This window comes from Pseudorca crassidens, chromosome 2 (assembly GCF_039906515.1).
Source record: "Pseudorca crassidens isolate mPseCra1 chromosome 2, mPseCra1.hap1, whole genome shotgun sequence".
Classification (NCBI taxonomy): Eukaryota; Metazoa; Chordata; class Mammalia; order Artiodactyla; family Delphinidae; genus Pseudorca; species Pseudorca crassidens.
Window position 1 is genome coordinate 36,512,515 of NC_090297.1, and position 21,911 is coordinate 36,534,425.

General features: G+C 48.2%; 1 protein-coding gene across 1 annotated transcript in view; it reads left to right on the plus strand.

Annotated features, from left to right (window-relative positions):
• The window catches only part of ARMH1 (armadillo like helical domain containing 1), a 47,869-nt gene extending 25,958 nt beyond the window's left edge, over positions 1 to 21,911 (plus strand). The window contains exons 7-13 of the mRNA XM_067725890.1: positions 2,434 to 2,518; positions 20,416 to 20,538; positions 20,640 to 20,712; positions 20,859 to 20,988; positions 21,081 to 21,158; positions 21,450 to 21,531; positions 21,605 to 21,911. Coding sequence (XP_067581991.1) covers positions 2,434 to 2,518; positions 20,416 to 20,538; positions 20,640 to 20,712; positions 20,859 to 20,988; positions 21,081 to 21,158; positions 21,450 to 21,531; positions 21,605 to 21,810 — 777 coding nt within the window. The 3' untranslated portion in view covers positions 21,811 to 21,911. The remainder of the gene's footprint in view (positions 1 to 2,433; positions 2,519 to 20,415; positions 20,539 to 20,639; positions 20,713 to 20,858; positions 20,989 to 21,080; positions 21,159 to 21,449; positions 21,532 to 21,604) is intronic.

Genomic DNA, 21,911 nt, shown 5'->3' on the forward strand with positions numbered 1-21,911 from the left:
TGCTCGGCAACGGGAGAGGCCACAACAGTGAGAGGCCCGCGTACCGCAAAAACAAAAACAAAAAAAAGAAAAGGAGTCAAGAAGACGCCAGCTTTGGACTTAGACCATGGGGTGAGTTGTGTGCCACCAAGAGAACAGGAAACACGGATCTGATTTAGGTTTTGACCCAATAAACTTGATGAGCCTTGGTGGCTCCCAAGTGCCCATCTCAGGAGAAGGCCAAGCTGGTTGCAGAAGATGTAGATGGATGACTTGTGCAAAAAATACTGAACCCTGAGCTCCCCTCCTGTAGAATTTGACAGCTTTCAGGTGGCCTTTAAGCTTCCCCCAGGCAATTCTGATTCCTAGCTCAGTTGAGGAATCACTGCTCGGGACGTGTAGTAGAGATGCCCACAGGACAGTAGAAAATAAAAGTCTGAGGCTCCAGAGAGAGATCGGAGATGAAGATGGCAGTTTGGAGTTCATGAACAGAGAAGTGATATCCGAAAGAGTAGAAGTCAGTAAGATCACCCAGGTAGAATACGCCAAGTACGAAGAGAAGGAGCACTGCCAGCATTTAAGAGATGAGCTGAGGAAGAAGATCAGCAAAACATCTGATTATCATTATTGTTTCCAGTTTCTGTTTATTAAGTGCCTCCTACATGCCAGGCACTGTGCTCAGGGCTTGCTTACACTGTTTCCTTTAGTCTTCACAGTGGCTGATGGAGACAGGTATTATCATCCCCATTTTAAAGGTGATGCTAACAAGCCTTAGGAGGGTGTTCAGTGACTTATTCAAGGCCACACACTAAGTAGAAGATATATACCAAGTGAACATTAAAATCCAACTCAACTCCAGAGTCTTCTTTCCATATACCACTCTGCCTCCTTGAAAAAGAATGATGGCAGGGGGTGGGGGTGGGGGTGGGATGAATTGGGAGATTGGGATTGACATGTATACACTGATGTGTATAAAATGGATGACTAATAAGAAAAAATAAATAAAAAATAAACATTAAAAAAGAAAAAGAATGATAAGCCATAAAAGGAGAAGAGGAAAACACAAGGCTGTGAAAAGTAAGGGAAAAGAGTTTCAAGAAGAAGGACATGGACTTCCCTGGTGGCGCAGTGGTTAAGAATCCACCTGCCAATGCAGGGAACACGGGTTCAATCCCTGGTCCGGGAAGATCCCACATGCTGAGGAGCAACTAAGACCTTGCACCACAACTACTGAAGCCCTGGCACCTAGAGCCTGTGCTCCCCAACAAGAGAAGCCACCGCAATGAGTAGGCCCTGCTGTCCACAACTAGAGAAAGCCCACGCACAGCAACGAAGACCCAACACAGCCAAAAATTAATTAATTTTTAAAAAATCAAAGTAGAAGGACATGATCAGTTGGCTCAAATACAGCAGAGAGATTCAGTGCAGGCAGAACAGAAAGCTGAGCTCAGCAGGAAAAGTTTTGGTGAATTAGGGGACTGTCCGATGGCAGGAAAAATTAAATTACAGCCACCTGTCAAAGGATGCATGGAGGATGAAGAAGTAGCTTCCCCTGGGAAGCTTAGGTGTAAAGGGGGAAAGAGCAGTAGCAAGAGGAGACAGAGTTGAAGGACGGTCGCTTTCAATCTGGGTGATCTTGAGAATGTTTAATGCCAAAAGACAGGAACCAGTGCACGGGTAGAAGACACAGACAGGAGGGTTGCCTGATTAGGTGAGATCCTGAGAGAGAGAAGATTTAGGATTTTGGATGAGTTCCACTCTCTCCAGCCTGTGCCTGTCTTCCCTGCAGCCAAGATAGCCGACTTGTCCCTGCACCTCTAGCAGTGGCCAGCTAGCCTCCACCGAGTGCCTCCTGAGCCAGAGGGTTCAGTGGCAACCTCGACAGAGTCTCTGGAGATTCCTGGCTGCCCGTCTCCACCCCTCCTCTCCAGAAGAAATTAACTTCGGACTTCCCTGCTGGCGCAGTGGTTGGGAATCCGCCTGCCAAATGCAGGGGACACGGGTTCAATCCCTGGTCCTGGAGGATCCTGCATGCCACAACTGCTGGGCCTGCGCGCCTGGAGCCCGTGCTCCACAGCTGGGGAGGCCACCACGGTGGGAAGCCTGCGCACCGTGGCGAGGAGTGGCCCCCGCTCGCCACAACTAGAGAGGGCCCACGCGCAGCAACGAAGACCCAACGCTGGCAAAATAATTAATTAATTTTTAAAAAGAGAGAGAGAGCTCTCCCTCCTTACTAGTATGCAAAAAATTGACTATAATGTTAAAAAAAAAAAAAAAGAAAGAAAGAAACTATCCTCTCGGGTGCGGGGCCAGGGCCCAGTGACTCACTGCTGACCCCCTCTCCCCATTCAGCTAAGGCTGCCTGGCTGTTTGGAAGTCAGCTTTTCACTTCTCCCAGGTGGACTAGACGGAAAGGAAAGAGTAACCACCTTGTCCTGCTGTCTTTCTTGCCAGTCGATCATCGGGACAACACACCCCGGCATTGTGGACTGCGTGCTGAAGGTGCTGCGCACTGTGCACCCGGAAGTCCAGTATGAAGGTAGGGGATGCGGCCGGGTCTGCTGCAGACGGCACAAGGTGGCCACGAGAACTAGGCAGCTTTGCTCTGAGACGTTTTCTCCCATTCACAAAGAGCCTTAGTGAGCGTCCTAGGCAGCCTCGGCAGACGGAAGGTGCTGGTTCTGTGCTGATGGGCAAGTTATTCAGAAAACGACAGTCACATTCTGGGCCTGGAATCAGCCACATGCTCTAGCAGTTGTCAGAATGTGCCTGGGTCCAGAGCTGGCTCTCGTTCCCAGACTTATGTGGCATTTCCCCTCCAAACAGAAATCACCCTGAGGACTCTTCTTCTAAGAAACCAGATTGGGTAATGATAGTATTAATACGTTTTCATTTATTGAGTATGCCTATGTGCCAGCCACTTTCCATGCATTGCTCCATTTAATTCTCAAAATAACCACAAGAGTACAGATTCTGGTACATATTAGGTATTCAGATGTTCAAATGAATGAATGGTGGGGGTTGGCATTTTTATGTTTTTCAAGCTACAGCACTGAAGCACGGAGAGATTAAGTATGCTTCCCAAAGTTACACAGCTGACCGGACTCAAACCAGATCTGTCTGACTCCAAAGCCTGTGCTTTTAACATGCAGCACATGGCAGGTGTTTCCAGGATGTTATTTCCTTCCCTGCTCTTCCGATGGTTCAGAGAAGGGAGATTCTGTTTTCAACAGGAGAGATCAAGGAAGGGTTCTCTGGGAAGGTGGTATTCGAGCTGAGCCTTGAAAAATGGGAAGGTAGAAAGCAGAGAAGGGCATTCTGGAAAGGGGAATGGTGTAAAGGAAGGCCCAGACACAGGGAAGTACAAGATGTGTCTGGGGAGTGGCATGGAGATCATTTGGTGGAGGTCTGGTAGCGGTCTCGGTCTAGGAAGACCTAGGAAGGTAGGCCAGGACCAGATCATGGAGCACCTTGAACGCCAGATGGAATAGCAGGCCAGAGCCACAGGGAGACTTTAGACTGGAGTTGTTCAGACAACAAAATGGAATGTGCTGATCTAGCAGGATAGAGAGGCCCCAGGAAGAGAGAGGAGGGACAGGACTGGGGAGGGCCTGGGTGTGGAGAGTGAGATGGCACATGAAGGGGGAATGGGCCCAGCCGAGGAGGCCAGGGCAGGGAGACCCATAAGGCAGGAAGGGTCTGGGTGGCACTACATATCAGGATTTCTGTGCCCAGGATGACAGGCTGAGCCCCAGGTCCAGGAAGCCTAGGAGGGTCAGAGGGAGGAGGCCGGTACCAGGGTTAAGGTATAACAAGTGAGACCCTGGGGATCAGCAAAGGCCTGGCGCTCACTCCCAGCCTAGATTGTTTTTTGGAGGCAGTGTTGAGATTGAATGCCCACCTTATCTTTCCTTCAGCAGCACTGTCAACTTTGTATTTGTTTGACCCCTGCGAGGGTACATGGACTCCTGTGTTGGGAAGTAATGCTATGTTGGAATCGGTTACCAGCTGGAGCAGAGCCTCCTAGCTGGGGAGGAGTTGCCAGGTGGAGTGGTAGAGGCACCTAAGTCAAGGTCAGGCCCAGCAGCAGAGAGTTGTTGCTGGCATTGGAGCAAGGGGGTGAGCTGGCGGTGGAATCATGTCAGGAGGCTTAATCAAACAGCCCCGAGGAGACTAGATTGAGTGGCGCTGTGACCTCCCTCCCCTCACCCAACTTCCACGTGGTAAAGTGACCATTCCGCCACTTCCCGCCTTAAGCGTTTCTTCTCTGAGGGCTTCCCTGACCTGCCGTCACCCCTGCCCAAATGTCAGCCTCCTTCCTTTTTACCATCTTGCTCCCTCCTCCCCGCCAGCACCTGCCTCCATTGGAGCAGTTATCTCCAGAATGGTAACTTCCCTTTACATAGACTGTGCACAGTTTCCGTGCAGCTCTCATAGTTTTTGTCCTTATACCCCCAGCACAGTCCCCAGCGTATGTTAGGTCCCTGGTAGGTGTTTGTTGAGTGCGTGAGGGAGGGAGGGAGTCCTGCATATGCACACTGTATTAGTGACCACCTGCCTAAATGCCTTCCCCTCTGAGCAGCTTCAGGGCAGGGACAGGGTCTGATTCATCTCTTTTTCCGGCTCAGGGCCTGGCATATAAAGTGTGGTGTGCAGTAGAATTTTGTTGAATGAATTTATGCAAAAATGGCTTTGCTTCAGTTTCGCTGATGAAGTCCTCCAGAGTTGAACTGGCCCAGCTTCTTCCCATATCAGGCCCAATCTAGAGTCCTGCTGCATTGATTACATAACAACTGACTCTGGCAGAGGCAGCAGGAGCATGAATTGTCACTGCCTTTTTGGTTTGATGTCTGCTGGTGTGAAACTGTGCACCTCAAAATAATTTCGGATAAGCCAGACTCGTAACAGGAGTACAAGAAATGTCTGTTGAATGAAAGAATTATTCTTTTTTACCGGGCACTTCAAAATAGTCTTCGTGGGCTTCCCTGGTGGCGCAGTGGTTGAGAGTCCGCCTGCCGATGCAGGGGACACGTGTTCGTGCCCCGGTCCGGGAAGATCCCACATGCCGCAGAGCGGCTGGGCCCGTGAGCCATGGCCGCTGAGCCTGCGCGTCCGGAGCCTGTGCTCCGCACGCAAAAAAAAAAAAAGAAGTAAAATAGTCTTCGTGTCCCTGGGAATATAGAGCATGCATGTGCATTGATCGTCCACCAGGGGGAACTATTTCACACGATTGGTGGAGTGGAAGTTAAGGGCAAGAATATGGTTCTCAGTTTTCACGGCGACTCCTCCAAAGGCAGGGGAGGGAAAGTCTGACAGGTCTTAGGTGGGGCCTAACACTGATGACCGGAGAGGATCAGAGATGCATTTCTCTGAGTTTGAGGACACCAAATTGCAAGACCAAGGTGGAGCTCCCCCAGGATGGTGGCAACATCAGGGGGAGCCAGTGATACAGCTGAAGGGACTAAGCTTTATAAGGGCTTGTTTTTTAAAAACAAGTATTAATTGAACATCTGTGGTGTGCCAAGTACTATGCCAAGTACTAGGGTTTTGTCTGTGTTTGTTTCTTTGTATTTGAGGAGAAAAAGAAATGGTTTGGAAGGAGGAAGTTACGGAGGCCGTGCTCTCTACCCTGCGTGCTGCATGGGGCGGGGGACGACATCCTTCCCTGAGAAGGCTCCAGGAAAAGTGGATTCTCAGGGGGAGTCCCGTGAAAACAGGAGGTGGAGAGGTTCGGTGGGCCTGGTGACACTTTCCCTCGCAGTGGGCGTCTGTGACGGAGGAGCCAGGAGATGACCTCACCTCCTTTTCCATTGAGACCTTCCCCCCTCCAAACCTACCAACCTGCCTGGCCTGTCACCCATCTCCTCTACTCTCTTTCCCATTACAACAGAGTGTCCCTACTCCCGTCACAGGCCACCTCCTTGACCCCAAGTTCCCCTCTAGCTCCTCATTTTTCCATTTTCTTCCATCATATTGGGAATAAAATTTGAAATACCTAGTTTTTTCAGCCCAGATGGCTAAGTGGAAGCTGTGTATCTTAAGTGACTCTTTACTTTCTGAGAGTTCTTAGGGCCAAGGCGCAAGGTTCGGAGGAGGAAAAGGAGAAGGAAGGTAGGAGATGATAAGGCTCTCGAGCGGGAGGGCGGGGGGAGGTATTCTGGCTACCTATTTCTTATAACAAGCCACCCCAGTTTTAGTGTTGTAAAACTATCACTATTTTATTCTCACATGTTATGTAGGTCAGGAATTTGAACACGACACAGCAGAGATGGATTACCTCTGCTCCATGATTCCTGGGGCCTCAGCTGGAAGACAGCTGGGACCACAGCAGGAACCCAAGTGAGGATCACTCTTACTGATTTTTCCTTTTGTCTCGGGCTCCAATATGGCTCCACATGGCACTCTTACTGTTTTTATTTAACATTTTGATAGGTCATTCTTCATTCTTTTTTTTTGCATTGATTTTTTAAATTGCATTAAAAAGTATCTATCTTGATTACTGGATTTTGATCTCTCCCTTAAATTTTGCATCAGAGGCAAATGTTTCACTTGCCTCACCCAAGACCAAGCCTTGAGCAGCACAAGGAGGCTGGGATCTTCTGGGTCTTGAAGGTGGGACTCAGAGCTGGGACTGTGCACTGCAGCACCTACATGTGGCCTCTCCCTGTAGCTTAGGCTTCTCTCAGCTTGGTGGCCAGATTCCAAGAGGAATCCTGAGTGAGCTTCCAAGACATTGCAGACTGAAGCTGCATAGCCTTTCCTGACCTAGGTTTTTTTTTTATAATAAATTTATTTATTTTATTTATTTTATTTTTGGCTGTGTTAGGTCTTTGTTGCTGTGTGCAGGCTTTCTCTAGTTGCAGCGACCGGGGGCTGCTCTTCGTTGCGGTGCACGGGCTTCTCATTGCAGTGGCTTCTCTTGTTGCGGAGCACAGGCTCTAGGCACGCGGGCTCAGTAGTTGTGGCTCGCGGCTCTAGAGTACAGGCTCAGTAGTTGTGGTGCAGGGGCTTAGTTGGTCCGTGGCATGTGGGATCTTCCCAGACCAGGGATCGAACCTGTGTCCCCTGCATTGTTAGGGGGATTCTTAACCACTGTGCCACCAAGGAAGCCCAACCTAGCTTCTTAAGTCACATAGCATCACTTCCTGGCCAGATTCAAAGGAAGCAAGTAGATCCCACATCTTGATGGGAGGGGGATCAAATGATTTTGTGGCCAAGTTTTAAAACCACTGCAGTGGGCCGTGTGGGGCACATATGTTGTGGTGGCTCCATGTCTGTCTAGGTGGGATAAGCTTCTCTTTCTTCCTTTTTCTCCCCTTTCTCCATATTTTCACGCAGTTTCCTGAAATATGTTTGTCTGGCCAAGCTGGGTTTTGTAACATTACATCTCCTCCATACCCATGCAGGGGCCCCTGGAGGAGGGGTGGGTCAGGGAGCCCCAAGTTGAAGGTCGTGGGGAAAGCCCTGCCCTTCCAGGTTCCTACAAAAGAGTGGAAGAGGAAACCTGGGACCAAGTAGTGGCTTTCTGGTCCCCACTGCAGCAGATTCTGATTGCCCATTCTTGTCTGTTCTTCACTTTGAAGTAGAAATAACCAGGGAAAGGGTTCTGACACTTACATCTGCTAATTTCTGAGGATTGTTTGTTTTTGGTTTTTTTTCCATGGAATTAAGACTTCAGAATTTCTTTTAATGATGATTCCATTCAGTCTAAAAGAGTCAAAATTAAAATTAAGGGAGGACTTCTCCAAAGTGGTCCTGCCTGGAATTTATCTCGATTTATAATGGAATTAGTGGCAGGCAGGGACTTAATCATGACAAGCAGTCTAAAGCCACAGAAGTATTCACTCACTGGTCCCCCTCCCTGGAGAAGAGAAATGTCAAAGTCACAACATTTTTTGGAAGGAGAAATTAATTCTGTTGGGAATTTGAAATATATGTGTGTGTACATATATTAGTATCTGTTACAAATAAATTATTACCTTAGGAACATAAAAATTACTATGTATGACTTAATTAGAAACAGACAAATTATTGTAAATTAATTTGCCAAGTGTATGCTTACCCAAAAATCAGCTGGCCAGATGACCAATTTGCTGAGTACCCAATTCACCAAATTACCAATTTACTGAAAATGTTTACTTTAAATGTTTAAAATATTTAAAGTGCATAGCAGTTCCTCTTGGTTGTATTGGTAGGGCCTAGGAGAGCTGGGAGAAGCCGGAACTTCTGAGTTCTCAGGGGTCTCAGCCTCTCTTGGCCCCTCAGTACCACTTTCTGCCCTTGGTTGGTCCCCTTCTCTGACCCTTGCCCTCCCTTTCTCTGCCCCACCCCCTCCCCATCCCCTCTTCTCCCAAGGATGGGCAGTCTAGGCCATGTAGCATGGTGACCTCCAGCAAGTTTCCTCACCAGGTCCCCCCTCCTTGCCCCTACTCCCTGCCACTGCAGCTACAGAGAGCTTGGGCAGAGACAAATGAAGATTCCTTAAAATGCTGCTATGAAGGCCACATGAAAGGCATTATATTCAAACTTTGCAGAAATCCGCAAAAGCTGTTAAATCTGTCCATCTATATTCATTACCTATTGCTATATAACAAATTATCCTAAAACCCAGTGACTAAAAAAAAATAAACATTTATTATCTCCCACAGTTTTTGTGGGTCAGGAACCTGGGAGCAGCTTAAATGAATGATTCTGGCTCAGGGTGTGTCATGAGACTGCAGTCAGGCGGTCAGCTGGGGCTGTAGTCATCCGAAGGCATGATCTGGTCTGGAGGACAGGCTTCCAGGGTGGCTCACTTACACGCCTGGCAAGTTAGTGCTGGTTGTTGGCAGGAAGCCTCCGTTCTTCACCATGTGGACCTCGCTATAGGGCTGCTTGAGTGTCCTGACATGTCAGCTGGCTTCTCCCAGAGCGAGTGATGCAAGAGAGAGCAAAGAGGAAGCCCCAATATCTTTCATTATCTAATCTCAGAAGTTGCACATGTCACTCCTGTTTCACTCTGTTCATTGGAAGCCAGTCACTAAGTTGAGCCCACACTCAAGGGGAGAAGAATTGGGCGCCACCTCTTGAAAGGAAACATACTAAAAACTTTGTGGACATGTTTTAAAACCACTGTACCATCTGATAAAAATTGCTGAAAATTTAACAGATAGCTCTAAGAAACAAGTTTATGGTAAAATGGAAATGTTTGCGAATTTGGAAAAATGGTCATTTGGAGAATAATTTTTTTTTCTAATTGACCTACAACCTATGATTAACTTGACACACTCATAAAATGATCCTGTTTCCTATAGTGAAGTTGGAAGTGTGGCTTATCAGCCACAAAGTACAACAGCAGGATTCATGCCTAAGCAAACTGCATTCACTGACACAGTGGACTCCTCTAGAAATGTTAGTGCAGGGAAAGAGTGGCCCTAAGTGACCAAACAGGACAGACACAGACGAGTCTTCAAATGTGTGACATCTCTTCCCCTGTCCTCCAGAGACCTGGAGAGACTGGCGATGGGCAAGAACATCGTTGTTAATTTTCCTGAGGTTCTTTGTTCTGTGAAGTTATGTAGATTCCTAATACTAAGAAGTGTGATTGGGACTTCCCTGGCGGTCCAGTGGCTAAGACTCCGCACTCCCAATGCAGGGGGCTGGGCTTTGATTCCTAGTCAGGGACCTACCCTGACCACCACCCCTCCCCTCACCTGCTGGAGACCATCAATCTTGTCTCTATGGATCCACCTATGCCAGATATTTCATAAAAGTGGAATCATACAATATATGAACTTGGTATCAGGCTTCTTTTGCTTAGCATACTGTTTTTGAGGTTCATCTACGTGGTAGCATGTATCAGTACTTTATTCTTTTCTTTTCTTTTCTTTTTCGGTTGCACTGCACGGCTTGCAGAATCTTAGTTCCCCGACCAGGGATTGAACCCAGGCCACCACAGTGAAAGCGCTGAGTCCTAACCACTGGACCACCAGGGAATCCCAGTACTTTGTTCTTTATTATGGCTGAATAATATTCCATTGTATGGATATACCACAATTTGTCTCTCCATTCATCTGCTGATGGACATTTGAGCTGTTTCCACCTTTTGGCTATTGTGAATAGAGCTTCTATGAACATACATGCACATGTATTTGTTTGAGTGCCTGTTTGCAGTTCTTTTGGGTATACACCTAGGAGTGGATTTGCCAGGTCATATGGTAATTCCATTTAATCTTTTGAGGAACCATCAAACTGTTTTCCACAGCAACTGAACCATTTTACATTCCCACCAGCAATGTTTGAGTGTTCCAATTTCTCCATATCCTTGCCCACACTTGTTATTGTCCAAATATATATATATAGCTATCCTAGTGGATGTGGAGTGGTGGTACCTCATTGCAGTTTTTGATTTGCATTTACCTAATGACTAAAGATGTTGAACGTCTTTTCGTGTGCTTGTTGATGTTTATGTTTCTTCCTTGAAGAACTATCTATTCAAATCCTATGCCCATTTTAAAACTTGGGTTGTCTTTTTGCTGTTGAATTTTAAGAGTTCTTTATGTATTCTGGATACTAGAATGGTTTCTCCCATTCTGTTGTTATCTTTTCACTTTTTTGATAATGTACTTTGTTGGTTTACTTTTAAATAACTTAAGTTTTTCATTCATTCATTTACTTATTCAACAAGAGCAGGCACTGGGCTGGGCACTGTGTATATAGTGACAAATGAAACAAAGTCCCTGCTGTCCTAGAACTTTGTTACAGAAGCAATAATCATAGTAATAATAACTGGTGATCACTACCAGTGACTGAGGATGACTATGTGCCAGGCACTGTTCTAGCTCTTTCATCATCTCCAGTGACACTCAGGGTAATTCTGAGGAGTACGTAGTATTATCATCCCTGGTTTACAGGTGAGGAAACCGAGGCACAGAGCAATTAAATAGCCTGTCCAAAGTCTCAAAGATGTTAAGCTGGAAAGTTGTGGGTCACCCAGACAGTCTGACTCCTGCACCCATCTCCTCACCACCACACTCTTGTCTCCCCAGTGTTACGAGAACAAGACTTTCTTCTTTGTTTTTACCAGTTTGGAGCAGCACACAAAACCTGAGGATAGACAACATCATTATTATTACAATAAAACATAGTTTTAAAAATTATGTGTCTCAGCTTCATGCCCTTCACAAGGTCAAGCAAATACTAAAAGATTTCATTTTTTAAACTACAGCTTTTGCCCCGTAGAACCTTGTGCCCTTGTTTCCTCCTCTGAGTTGACACGGGGAGTAGTGTCAGCCTTTCCTGCTGTGTAAGAGGCACAGGTCTTGTGTAACTTCAATGAACAACGGTCACAAGGCTCTGACACTAAAGGACAGTTTCACATAAAAACCTACTGAATGTTTTTAAAAGATACATTATTTCTCCAAAATTACATGAGCCCTTCAACTGCGACACTTAACTTAGCATTTATAAGTTTTATTATACAGTCTTCCAGAGTTTTTTAAAAATAGAAAGTCCTTGGGAAAAACTTGTTTCTAATTGCCCAGTTGGCCTGGCCCTAAACACTGTGTCCGCCAGGGCCTGATACTGTCTCCCCTCACCCCACCCTGCACCTGGTGTGGGGTGTGCCGCTCGACAGGGATGCTTCTAAGCACCAGCACACAGGCTGGTTGGGCTTGGCGAGACCAGCCCAGAAGGGCAGATACCAGTGGGAGACACACCTTGGTAATTATTGATTCAGCAACAGGTATACCACCATAGCACATAACACTAATTACCTTGTTGCTTGGCTTTTTTTTCTTTTTAATAAATTTATTTATTTACTTATTTATTTATTTTGGCTGCGTTGGGTCTTCGTTGCTGCACCCGGGCTTTCTCTAGTTGCGGCGAGCGGGGGCTACTCTTCGATGCGGTGCGCGGGCTTCTCACTGCGGTGGCTTCTTTTTGTTGTGGAGCATGGGCTCTAGGCGCGTGGGCTTCAGTAGTTGTGGCACACGGGCTCCATAGTTGTGGCTGGCTGGCTCTGGAGCACAGGCTCAGTAGTTGTGGCTCACGGGTTTTGTTGCTCCGCGGCATGTGGGATCTTCCCGGACCAGGGCTCGAACCCGCGTCTCCTGCATTGGCAGACGGAGTCTTAACCACAGCGCCACCAGGGAAGTCCCTTGCCTGGCTTTTTAAAACAAAATACTGCATAAAATATATTTTTAATGTTTCAACTTTGGGCTTTGAACAGGATTTGGTAAAAGAGGTGGAGAAATGTACAGAAATCAAAGGCAGGATGTAATTGGTCAGGAAGATGCCTGGCACTGGTCTTTTCCTTACAACAGTGCAATTTGCCCAACTTATTCATACCCTCAACTCTGCTGTAAAAGGAAGCAAAGCTGTGTATGGATGGCACTGAGGTGCACTTCTTTAGTGTGGCCAGCAGGTGGCAGTCTTGTCTGGATGTGAGGACAAAGAACGGGGGCACTGGTTTTCCCAGGCTCTAGGAGCAAAGAATTGTAAAACCAACCTCATCAGTGCTGAGTGCCTTGGCAACGGTTGCCTGACAGAGCCACAATTCCCAGGTGCCATGCCATTTCTGAGGCATGTCTGCCACATGAATACGAAGCCTGGTGCTACAGCTCTGTCTCCCATTCACTGCAATTCCCTGGGCAAGTCTTTGTTCTGGGTTTCTGCATCTATCAGACAGGTGATCACAGAGCTTTCTTCTGGTGCTGACAGGCTGTGGGTTCCGTGGTTCCTCTTTGGATTGGAGGGATCCTTCCCCTTGCACTCCAGTTTCCATCGAGTGTCGGTGGCATGCTCCTTGCATCTGTTTTGTTTACTGCAGTTTCAGTCAGCACTGGTGCTGACTGTAGCTGACACATACCCAATCTGTTATTTGTCCAATGAATGGGCATAGGTCCTGCAGAGCTGCTTCTCAACCTCACTGGGCATGAACTCTCAAACTACAAACCCTCCTGATCCCACCCTCCTCCCTGAGGACTCTGATCCCTTCCTTCCCAGACCCCACACTTTCCTGTCTTCCTCCTATCTCTCTGGAAACTATTTCTCAGCCCTTCATACATCCCTTTTCCTCCACCAGTCCCTTAAGTGTTGGTTTCTTTTTCTCCTAGGAATCAATGCCAGGTCTTCTTCTCTTCTCTTCCTTTTGATTCTGTGGTACCTCATCCACTCCCATGGTTTTAATTACCACCCAGAATGGTAGAAACAATAATAGCTCACTTTTATAGAGTATTGACTATATACTGAGTACTGCTCTAGCTCATTACTCATTTAGTCCTCACAACAAGCTGATGCGGCAGATATCACTATTATTCCCATTTTATGGATGAAGTGCAGAGTGGCTGAGTGACCACTGTGCAGCTCAGACCTCTCTCCTGAGCCCGAGAGCCTGACCCTCATACCCACCTACCTTCTGGACATCTCCCCTTGGATGTCACTGACCATGTTCAGAATTAGACTCCTGCTGTCATACAGAGTGAAGTAAGTCAGAAAGAGAAAGACAAATACCGTATGCTAACACATATATATGGAATCTAAAAAAAAAAAATGGTTCTGATGAACCTAGGGGCAGGACAGGAATAAAGACACAGATGTACATAATGGACTTGAGGACACGGGGTGGGGGAAGGGTAAGCTGGGACGAAGTGAGAGTGTGGCATTGACATATATACACTACCAAATGTAAAATAGCTAGTGGGAAGCAGCTGCATAGCACAGGGAGATCAGCTCGGTGCTTTGTGACCACCTAGAGGGGTGGGATAAGGAGGGTGGGAGGGAGACACAAGAGGGAGGGGATATGGGGACATATGTATAGGTACAGCTGATTCACTTTGTTATACAGCAGAAACTAACACACCATTGTAAAGCAATTATACTCCAATAAAGGTGTTAAAAAAAAATTAGACTCCTGGTATTCCTGCTCCAAACCTGTCATTCTCCGAGGTCCCAATCTCAGCAAAAAGCATCCAATCACCCAGGTTAGACATGTGGGTAATTGTCATCTCTTCCTGCTTCCCACCTTAAACCAACTTCTAACAAGACCAGTCAACTCTAATTCCTTAATATCATTCAGACCTGTTCTGCCTTCTCCATTCTGTCTCCACTGCTATAATTCAGGTCTTTGTATTTCTCACATCTACACTGATCTCCATCTCTCCAGCATGGTACCCACACAGTCTATTTTCCTGGTCCTCCACCAGAGAGGTTGCCGTGGAGCTTAGTTTAACGGTGAAGAATATGAGGTTTAGAATCCAACAGAGTTATCTCACTACTCATTAGCTGTTTGAACTTGGGCAAGCTTGTCAATCTTTCTGAGTCTTAGTCTTCCCTGAAATGAAAGATGAGAAAACATCTCCTCTACAGGGTAGTTGGCACATGCAAAGCCTCCAGAAGCTGGGGCTGGCCTGCCTACACAGCCTTAGCTCTCACTCCATGACCCACCGTGCTGCATCCCAGCCACACCTCCCTGTTTGCCTGGCTACCAGAGTGGCACACACCATCCAACATGGCACTCGCCACATTCTCCCTCCCAGTCCTTCTCTCCTCCCCATGGCCTTGCCAGTTCACCTGCCACCTTCTCCAGGGAAGTCTTCTCCTGATTCTCTATCCCCCACGACCTCAACAGGCCCTCACACCAGCCTGGCTTCCTTTGTGTTCCCATGGCTCTTTTCACACCAAATCATAAATGCCAGTTTCTTTACTGGTACTCTCCAATGGTCTGTGTGGTCCCTGAGGGCAGGGATTGTATGTTAGTCCTCCTCATAGCCCAGGGATCCGGCACAGAGAAGTTGCTCAATAATCATTTTGTTAGATGAATGAATCAGCCAATGAATAAAGCAGTGGCTGCTTCAATTTAGGACAGTTGGGTGTTGTCAACACCACAGGCTTCAGGCAAAGCTGCCAATGGCAGCGGTCTCCTGTTCCCTTTGCTTTCTGAATGAGTCAGCTATGCTGAGTAATTTGCACGGTGTATAGAGTTGTAACTGGCTGTGGTTCTTGTGGAGATATCTGGGCAGGGACTAGCACTTCCACTTTGGGTGTAAACAGTGTCACCTGTGAAATTTAAAACTCAATCAAAAGTGATTCAGTGGGGGCTTCCTTGGTGGCACAGTGTTTAAGAATCTGCCTGCCAATGCAGGGGACACAGGTTCAATCTCTGGTCTGGGAAGATCCCACATGCCACGGAGCAACTAAGCCCGTGCGCTACAGCTACTGAGCCTGTGCGCTAGAGCCCGTGAGCCACAACTACTGAGCCCGAGGGCCACAACTCCTGAAGCCCACGCGCCTAGAGTCCGTGCTCTGCAACGAGAGAAGCCACCCAATGAGAAGCCCGCAACGAAGAGTAGGCCCCGCTCACCACAACTAGAGAAAAGCCCACACGCAGAAACAAAGAGCCAACACATCCAAAAATAAAAGTAAATGAATAAGTTTATTTTTTTTAAAAAAAGTGATTCATTGGGGAATTCCCTAGCGGTCCAGCAGTTAGGACTCGGTGCTTTCACTGCCGTGGCCCGGGTTTGATCCCTGATCGGGGAACTAAGATCCCACAAGCTGAGTGGCACAGCCAAAAAAACCCAAAAACACAACAATGATTCAGTGAATAAATCTTCATTTTGCCAAGGATCCCCATTCATAATCAAGGAGCAGCTACATAATCAGTGAAGGCTCAAGCATTTAGTACTTGTGCCTGGGAAGAGCCCAGCTACTACTGAGAGCTGTGCTGCAGCTGACCATGCCCCTATAGTCAGATATGAGGAGGAGCCAACCACTCAGACCCCAAAACCAAGCAGCACTAATTCAAGAAAAAGGAAGAAAAGGTTTCACAATCAAACAATAAAAGAACAAGTGAGGAAGATTATAGCACCAGGCTATAGCTGCCAAGTGGCCAGAGGCATCCTAGGCTGCATTTTTATCCAGGTGGGAGAGCATATGGGTGAAGACAGGGAGGCTCAGTGTCCTGGACCCTTTCCCTCCACAGGGTTGCTGGCTCTGTGATTCCAGATTAGAAACATATCTGAGCAATAAGAGGTTGCGTTGGGTGTAGTTGGGATTATGAGGGCTATCCCAGGAGGCCTGGATGAAAGAGAAAGTGCCGAAGCAGTGGCCAGCTGTTTCTGAATCAGGTTGGCCCACAGAGGAAAGGGGCTGTCCCAGAGGCCTGTCCCCAGAGTACCAAGCACTGGAAGAGGTGGCACTACACATCCTTGAGGATCTTCCGCGTGGGAGAGTAACTCTTTGATTCTTTGATTGGGAAGAACAGGCTGAGACCAACTGGGTTCACTCCAGGAATACAAGGCTGGTTCAATACCCTAAAGTCAACCAATTTTATCTAGCAAATTAACAGACTAAAGAAGGAAAATCACATTATTGTATATCAATCATTGCAGAAAATGCATGTGACAAAATTCAAAGCTCATTCGTAATTTAAAATCCTCAGAAAAATAGGACTAGAGAAGAGCTTCCCCGGGAATTCCCTGGTGCTTCAGTGGTTAGGACTCCACACTTTCACTGCCAAGGGCCCAGGTTCAATTCCTGGTTGGGGAACTATGATTCCACAAGCCATGAGGCACACCGGGGAAAAAAATAAAATAAAAGGAAGGAAAAAAAGAAAGGGTGAGAGAAGAACTTCCTCAGGTTGATAAAAAGCATCTACAAAAAGAAATCTACAGCTAACATTATACTTAATAACGAAAGACTAATGCTTTCCCCCTAAATTCAGGAACAGAGCCACTGTGTCTGCTAAAGGATTACTTCTAGCAAAAGAAAAATAATCCTAGGAGACAATTCTCTACAGGTCTTTCACATTTCTGCATACCTTGTAAATGAAATAATTACAGTTCTTTGTTCCAGACTATCTTTTCAAGGATGTTTGTTTAGCAAAGAGCGTTGGAAAATAAAGATAGTTTCGACACTTCCCTGGTGGCGCAGTGGTTAAGAATCTGCCTGCCAATGCAGGGGACACAGGTTTGATCCCTGGTTCGAGAAGATCCCACATGCCACGGAGCAACTAAGACTGTGTGCCACAACTGTTGAGCCTGCGTGACACAGCTACTGAAGCCCACGCACCTAGAACCCATGTTCTGCAACAAGAGAAGCCACCACGATGAGAAGCCCGTGCACTGCAATGAAGAATAGCCCACGCTTGCCGCAACTAGAGAAAGCCCGCGTGCAGCAACGAAGACCCAATGCAGCCATAAATAAATAAATAAACAAATAAATAAATAGACAAATAAATAATAATAAAGTCCATAAAAAAAAAGAAAAGAAAGATAATTTCCCCTTTAGAGCAAAGGGCAGGCATGCTTACTGACTGCTATATAACATTCAGGTTCTCTGAAATCAGGGTTCCTCTTTGTAATAAAATCCATTGCATAAGCAGGCGTTCATCTGTGTTACTCCCATGGGACTTGGGGGTAAAGGGAACTGATGCAAAAAGGGAAAACCCATATAATCAATATGATGACTATAAAAGGAGACATCATTATAGATGGTACATTCATTAAAATGATTTTTTAATAACATAATGAAAACTTCTTGCAATATGTTTGAAAATTTAGATGAAAAGAGAGAGAAAATATAATTTACCAAAACATACTCGAGAAGTAGAAAACCCAAACTGTCCTCTAAGCATTAAAGAAAATGAATCAATAATTAATTTTTTCCGTAAGACCAGAAGCTTCAGAGAATTCGATCAAACATTCAAGAAAACATTCTAGTCTTAAACTCTTCCAGAGATTAGAAAAAGAGAGTACATCTTTTCCAAAAATCCCTTTCACAGATTTTCCTGGAGGAGCGGCCATAGCATAGGAATAGACACCAGTCTTGGAGAGTTACAATCAGTTAAGGAGAGAGTGGCAAATGTAGCTAAGTGTACTCTGGTCTCTCTTCACATCACTTGTCCTTTTTTGTTTTTTCAGCTGCCGTTGGGTCTTCGTTGTGGTGCGTGGGCTTCTCGTTGCAGTGGCTTCTCTTGTTGTGGAGCGCTGGCTCAGTAGTTGAGGCACGTGGGCTCAGTAGTTGTGGCTTGCGGGCTCTAGCACGCAGGCTCAGTAGTTGTGGCGCACGGGCTTAGTTGCTCCGCGGCGCGTGGGATCTTCCCAGGCCAGGGCACAAACCCGTGTCCCCTGCATTGGCAGGCGGATTCTTAACCACTGTGCCACCAGGGAAGTCCCAGATCACTTGTCTTTTACCTTTTACTAAAGATTTTGTGGAGAGGAATGTGTGGGACGTTGCCTTCTCATCTAAGACGGAAAGTTTCCAAGGTTTCATCTATTAGGTATGACCTTTGCTATAGTTTTTGGTAGATAGCTCTTACCACACTGAGATTCAACTTTCTCAAACTTTCTTTCTATTAAGATCATATATGTGCATTGCTAGATGGCACATTATTCCTTTTACACACTGCTAGACTCAATTTGCTAATATTTTGTGTAGAATTTTTGCATCTGTGTTCATGAGTAAGATTGCTATATAACTTCTCTAGAGCCTCACTTACAGCTGGGGGCAGGGAATCAGAGAACGCAGTTCCCAACCTACAACTTAAACTTGGAACTGCTTTCTAAAACAACAAGTTGGCTGCATCTTCTATCTCTTAACTACGCACCTCTTTCTAGTTCTACACATCAGCCATTTGTCTTTGAAATCCCACATACTTACCCTTATTTAAGTAAAACCTCAAAAGACTCCACTACCAATTCTCAAGTGTTTCTCTCCACGAAAGTCTTTGCCAAGACACAAAAGATTTCCTTAAACTGGGGAGGAACGTGTATGTGTGTACCATGCATGCCCATCCTCCCATATACTCGTTGGTCCCCCAACGTTTGTGGTACCTTTGTACCTGCCAACAAAAACCTGTCTTCCATTGTAGAGAATGACCCCTAAACATGTTCTTACTGGGTAAAAGCTCCTGACAAGAAAATAAAAGGTGGGACTTCCCTGGTGGCGTAGTGGTTAAGAATCCACCTGCCAACGTAGGGGACACGGGCTCGAGCCCTGGTCCGGGAAGATCCCACACGTCGCCGAGCAACTAAGCCCGTGCGCCACAACTACTGAGCCCGAGGGCCACAACTACTGAAGCCCCCGCGCCTAGAGCCGGTGCGCCACAACAAGAGAAGCCACCTCAAGGAGAAGACCGTGCACTGCCACAAAGAGTAGCCCCTCTGCTTACCACAACTCGAGAAGGCCCGTGCACAGTAACAAAGACCCAACGCAGCCTTAAATAAATAGATTTTTTAAATTTTTTAAAAAGAAACTAAAACATTATTTTTTGTTTTTCAAACAGATAATACCGTTAATATTTCTCACGTAGTCTACACTGCATTCTGGTATGCAGATGAGCTAGTCAGGGAAACAACTGTGCCCTCGAAGTAGGTGGAGAGGCCAGCGGCACTTGACTCTGCAGCTGGGGGGACAGCTCATTTCTAAGCCCCGTCTTCCATGCAGCAAGCACTTGTGTTTACCCGCTGTCCTATCACACCACATTACATGCCCGCTACCAGCTCTGCCTGTCTGGGTTTCTTTTCTCTTTACAAAAATATTCAGTCCTCTGCCATCTTCCCAGGCTCTCCCACAGCCCACCGACCCCTTTTATAGCACTTGTCACCAAACTGTTTGCCGGGCACAAGACGTGTCCTATGCAGGTTGGCCGAAAGGCTGAGTCAATGCTAGATGGAATGAATGACTGCGAAGCAGCCACAGAAAATGCCCTCTTTAAATTCTAGTCCCCTCCTCCTTCCTAACCGAATCTTTCCCTCCTTTTGCTTCCACCACTTCCTAGCTGTGGTACCTTATGGCAAGTGCTTTACCTCTCTGTGCCTCATCCCTCAAATGTCCAATAGGGATAAGTCATCATGCTGTTGCAAAATGAAGCTCCTTGGTCACAGGGATCGTCACTGGGACTCTGAACGGAGAGCCCTCAGCACAGAGCCTAGGCAAACAAGGCCTCAATAAGGGTCCGTCAGAAAGGAAAGTTTCTCTAAACTGCTGTCGACCTCGCCTCCTTTCTCATTTTCTGCTACACATCGCCACCCACTAGCTCTGTCTCCCCCTCACCCCTTGTCTTTCCCCATCCTGTCTCCCTGTGAAGACCCGCCGTCCTTCCCTCCTCCAGGAAACCTTCTAGATTCCTCAAAGCCCTTTGCCGGCCCTACCTCTGTGGGGCCTCCAGCTCTTTTCAGCCTCTAAGCCTCCAACCTTCTTCCTCTGGCTCCGGCTGGTTCTGTGAGTCCCAGGGGGCCTCGGCCTCCTCCTCCCTCTCCCCTTTAACCAAGAGCTCCAGAAGGGCAGGTCTGAGGGGTTGCAGCCCAGCTCCCCCCACGCCTGGCACAGTGCTGGCCAGTAAGAGGTGCTAAGAAAGGTCGATAAAGAGTTGGGGGGGAGGGGGTGCTGCTTCCTTGCGAGGGCGAGGGCGGGGAGTGGAGCGGCGGGCCTCTCCAGCGCCCCTGCCTTCCCCAGCCATCGAGCTGATCAAGGACCTGGTCAAATACGACGTGTGCCCGGCGCTTCTCAAGGGCCTCGTGGCGCTGCTGATACCGTCCTTCAAGGAGACCAGCAAACAGCAGTCCCAGATCGTCAGCGGTAGGGATCCACTGAGAACGGGGTGGTGGACCCAGACGGGGCAGGGTGGAAGACGAGGACGAGGGGTCCTCCAGTCTCACGGCCACTCCTCCCTCTTCCAGACTCTTCGGTTCTGCAGCTCACCACCCACCTGCCGTGGTTCTTGCAGCAGGCCGCGGCCGCCAAGGCCATCAGGTAAGCGGGCAGCAGGTAGTGGGCAGATGCGGCAAGCCAGGCTCCGGCGCTGCCCGCGGGCCCCCAAGAGCGCTCCGGCCGCTGGAGTGTCCCACGGGGCCGCCGCAGCACGAATCCCACCCCCACCCCACGCCATCCCACCCCAGGATCCTGGCGCGAGGCAACACGAGCCTGGCCGAGGAGATGCTGCACCTGCGCGTGGTGCACAGCCTCATGGCCGCCATGGGCAACATGGACCACAGCAACAGCCAGCGGGAGGCCAGCCTCACGCTAGAGGTGCGCTGGGCGGCCGGGTGGCGGGCGGCAGGGCGGCGCGGCAGGCACAGCGCGTGGGCACGGCAGTCACGCCCCCTCGCCCGCCCACGCAGTACTATGTGCAGTTATTCCCAGTGGTGGAGGAGCACGTGCGCAGGTCCATGGGGGAGGAACTCTACAAGCTCTTCCGTGTAAGTGCTCCCGCCCCGCCGCGCCCCGCAGGACACAACAGTGCCCCTGTGCACAGCCCAGCACACGGCCCCTCCCCCTGTACACCCCACACACAGATCGGCCTCGGGGCCGGCAGCGGGAGGGACTGCCCTGGCTTGGGCTTCTCCACCTGGCATCCTTCCGTCCCCTTTCCTGCCCTTCCAGTCAGGCTAAGAGCCTGACCGCAGCCTGCAACCTCCATGTGCCCACGCCCAACTCCAAGTCCAGGCTGCCCTGGCATCCAGCCCAGTTCCCCTTGCTCCTGTCCTCAGGGCAACGCCGAGGACTTGTACAGGAGAATAGATAGCATTCAGGCGGACACCTTGGCGGCCAACGAAGTCAATGTCACCAAAGGTGAGTGGGGTGTGAGGGGGCTGGAACAGAGAGGCGGCGGCACCCACACTCAGGCTCATCTCCCTGTCCCCAGAGCTGCATCTCAGTGGCCTCTCCGACAGCACCATGAGCTTTTGCTTTGGCCATTGTAATCAGGGTCAGGTGGCCTACATCACACACTTCCAGAGGGAGGCTGTGGGAGAAAAGGAGCAACAGAGCCTCCAAGGCAAGCCAGGAAGCCCAGGCTGTGTGGCAGGGAAGCCTGGCAGGAGGAAGGAGCCAGGGCCAAGCTCCGGTTGACTCTTCTTGGCCCTTGGTGGGAGGCTGGGGATCTGCCCGCCAGAAGCGGAAAAGGAGAGCTGGCTGGGAAGGGTTCAATAAACAAACGGTCTTGCTATCTA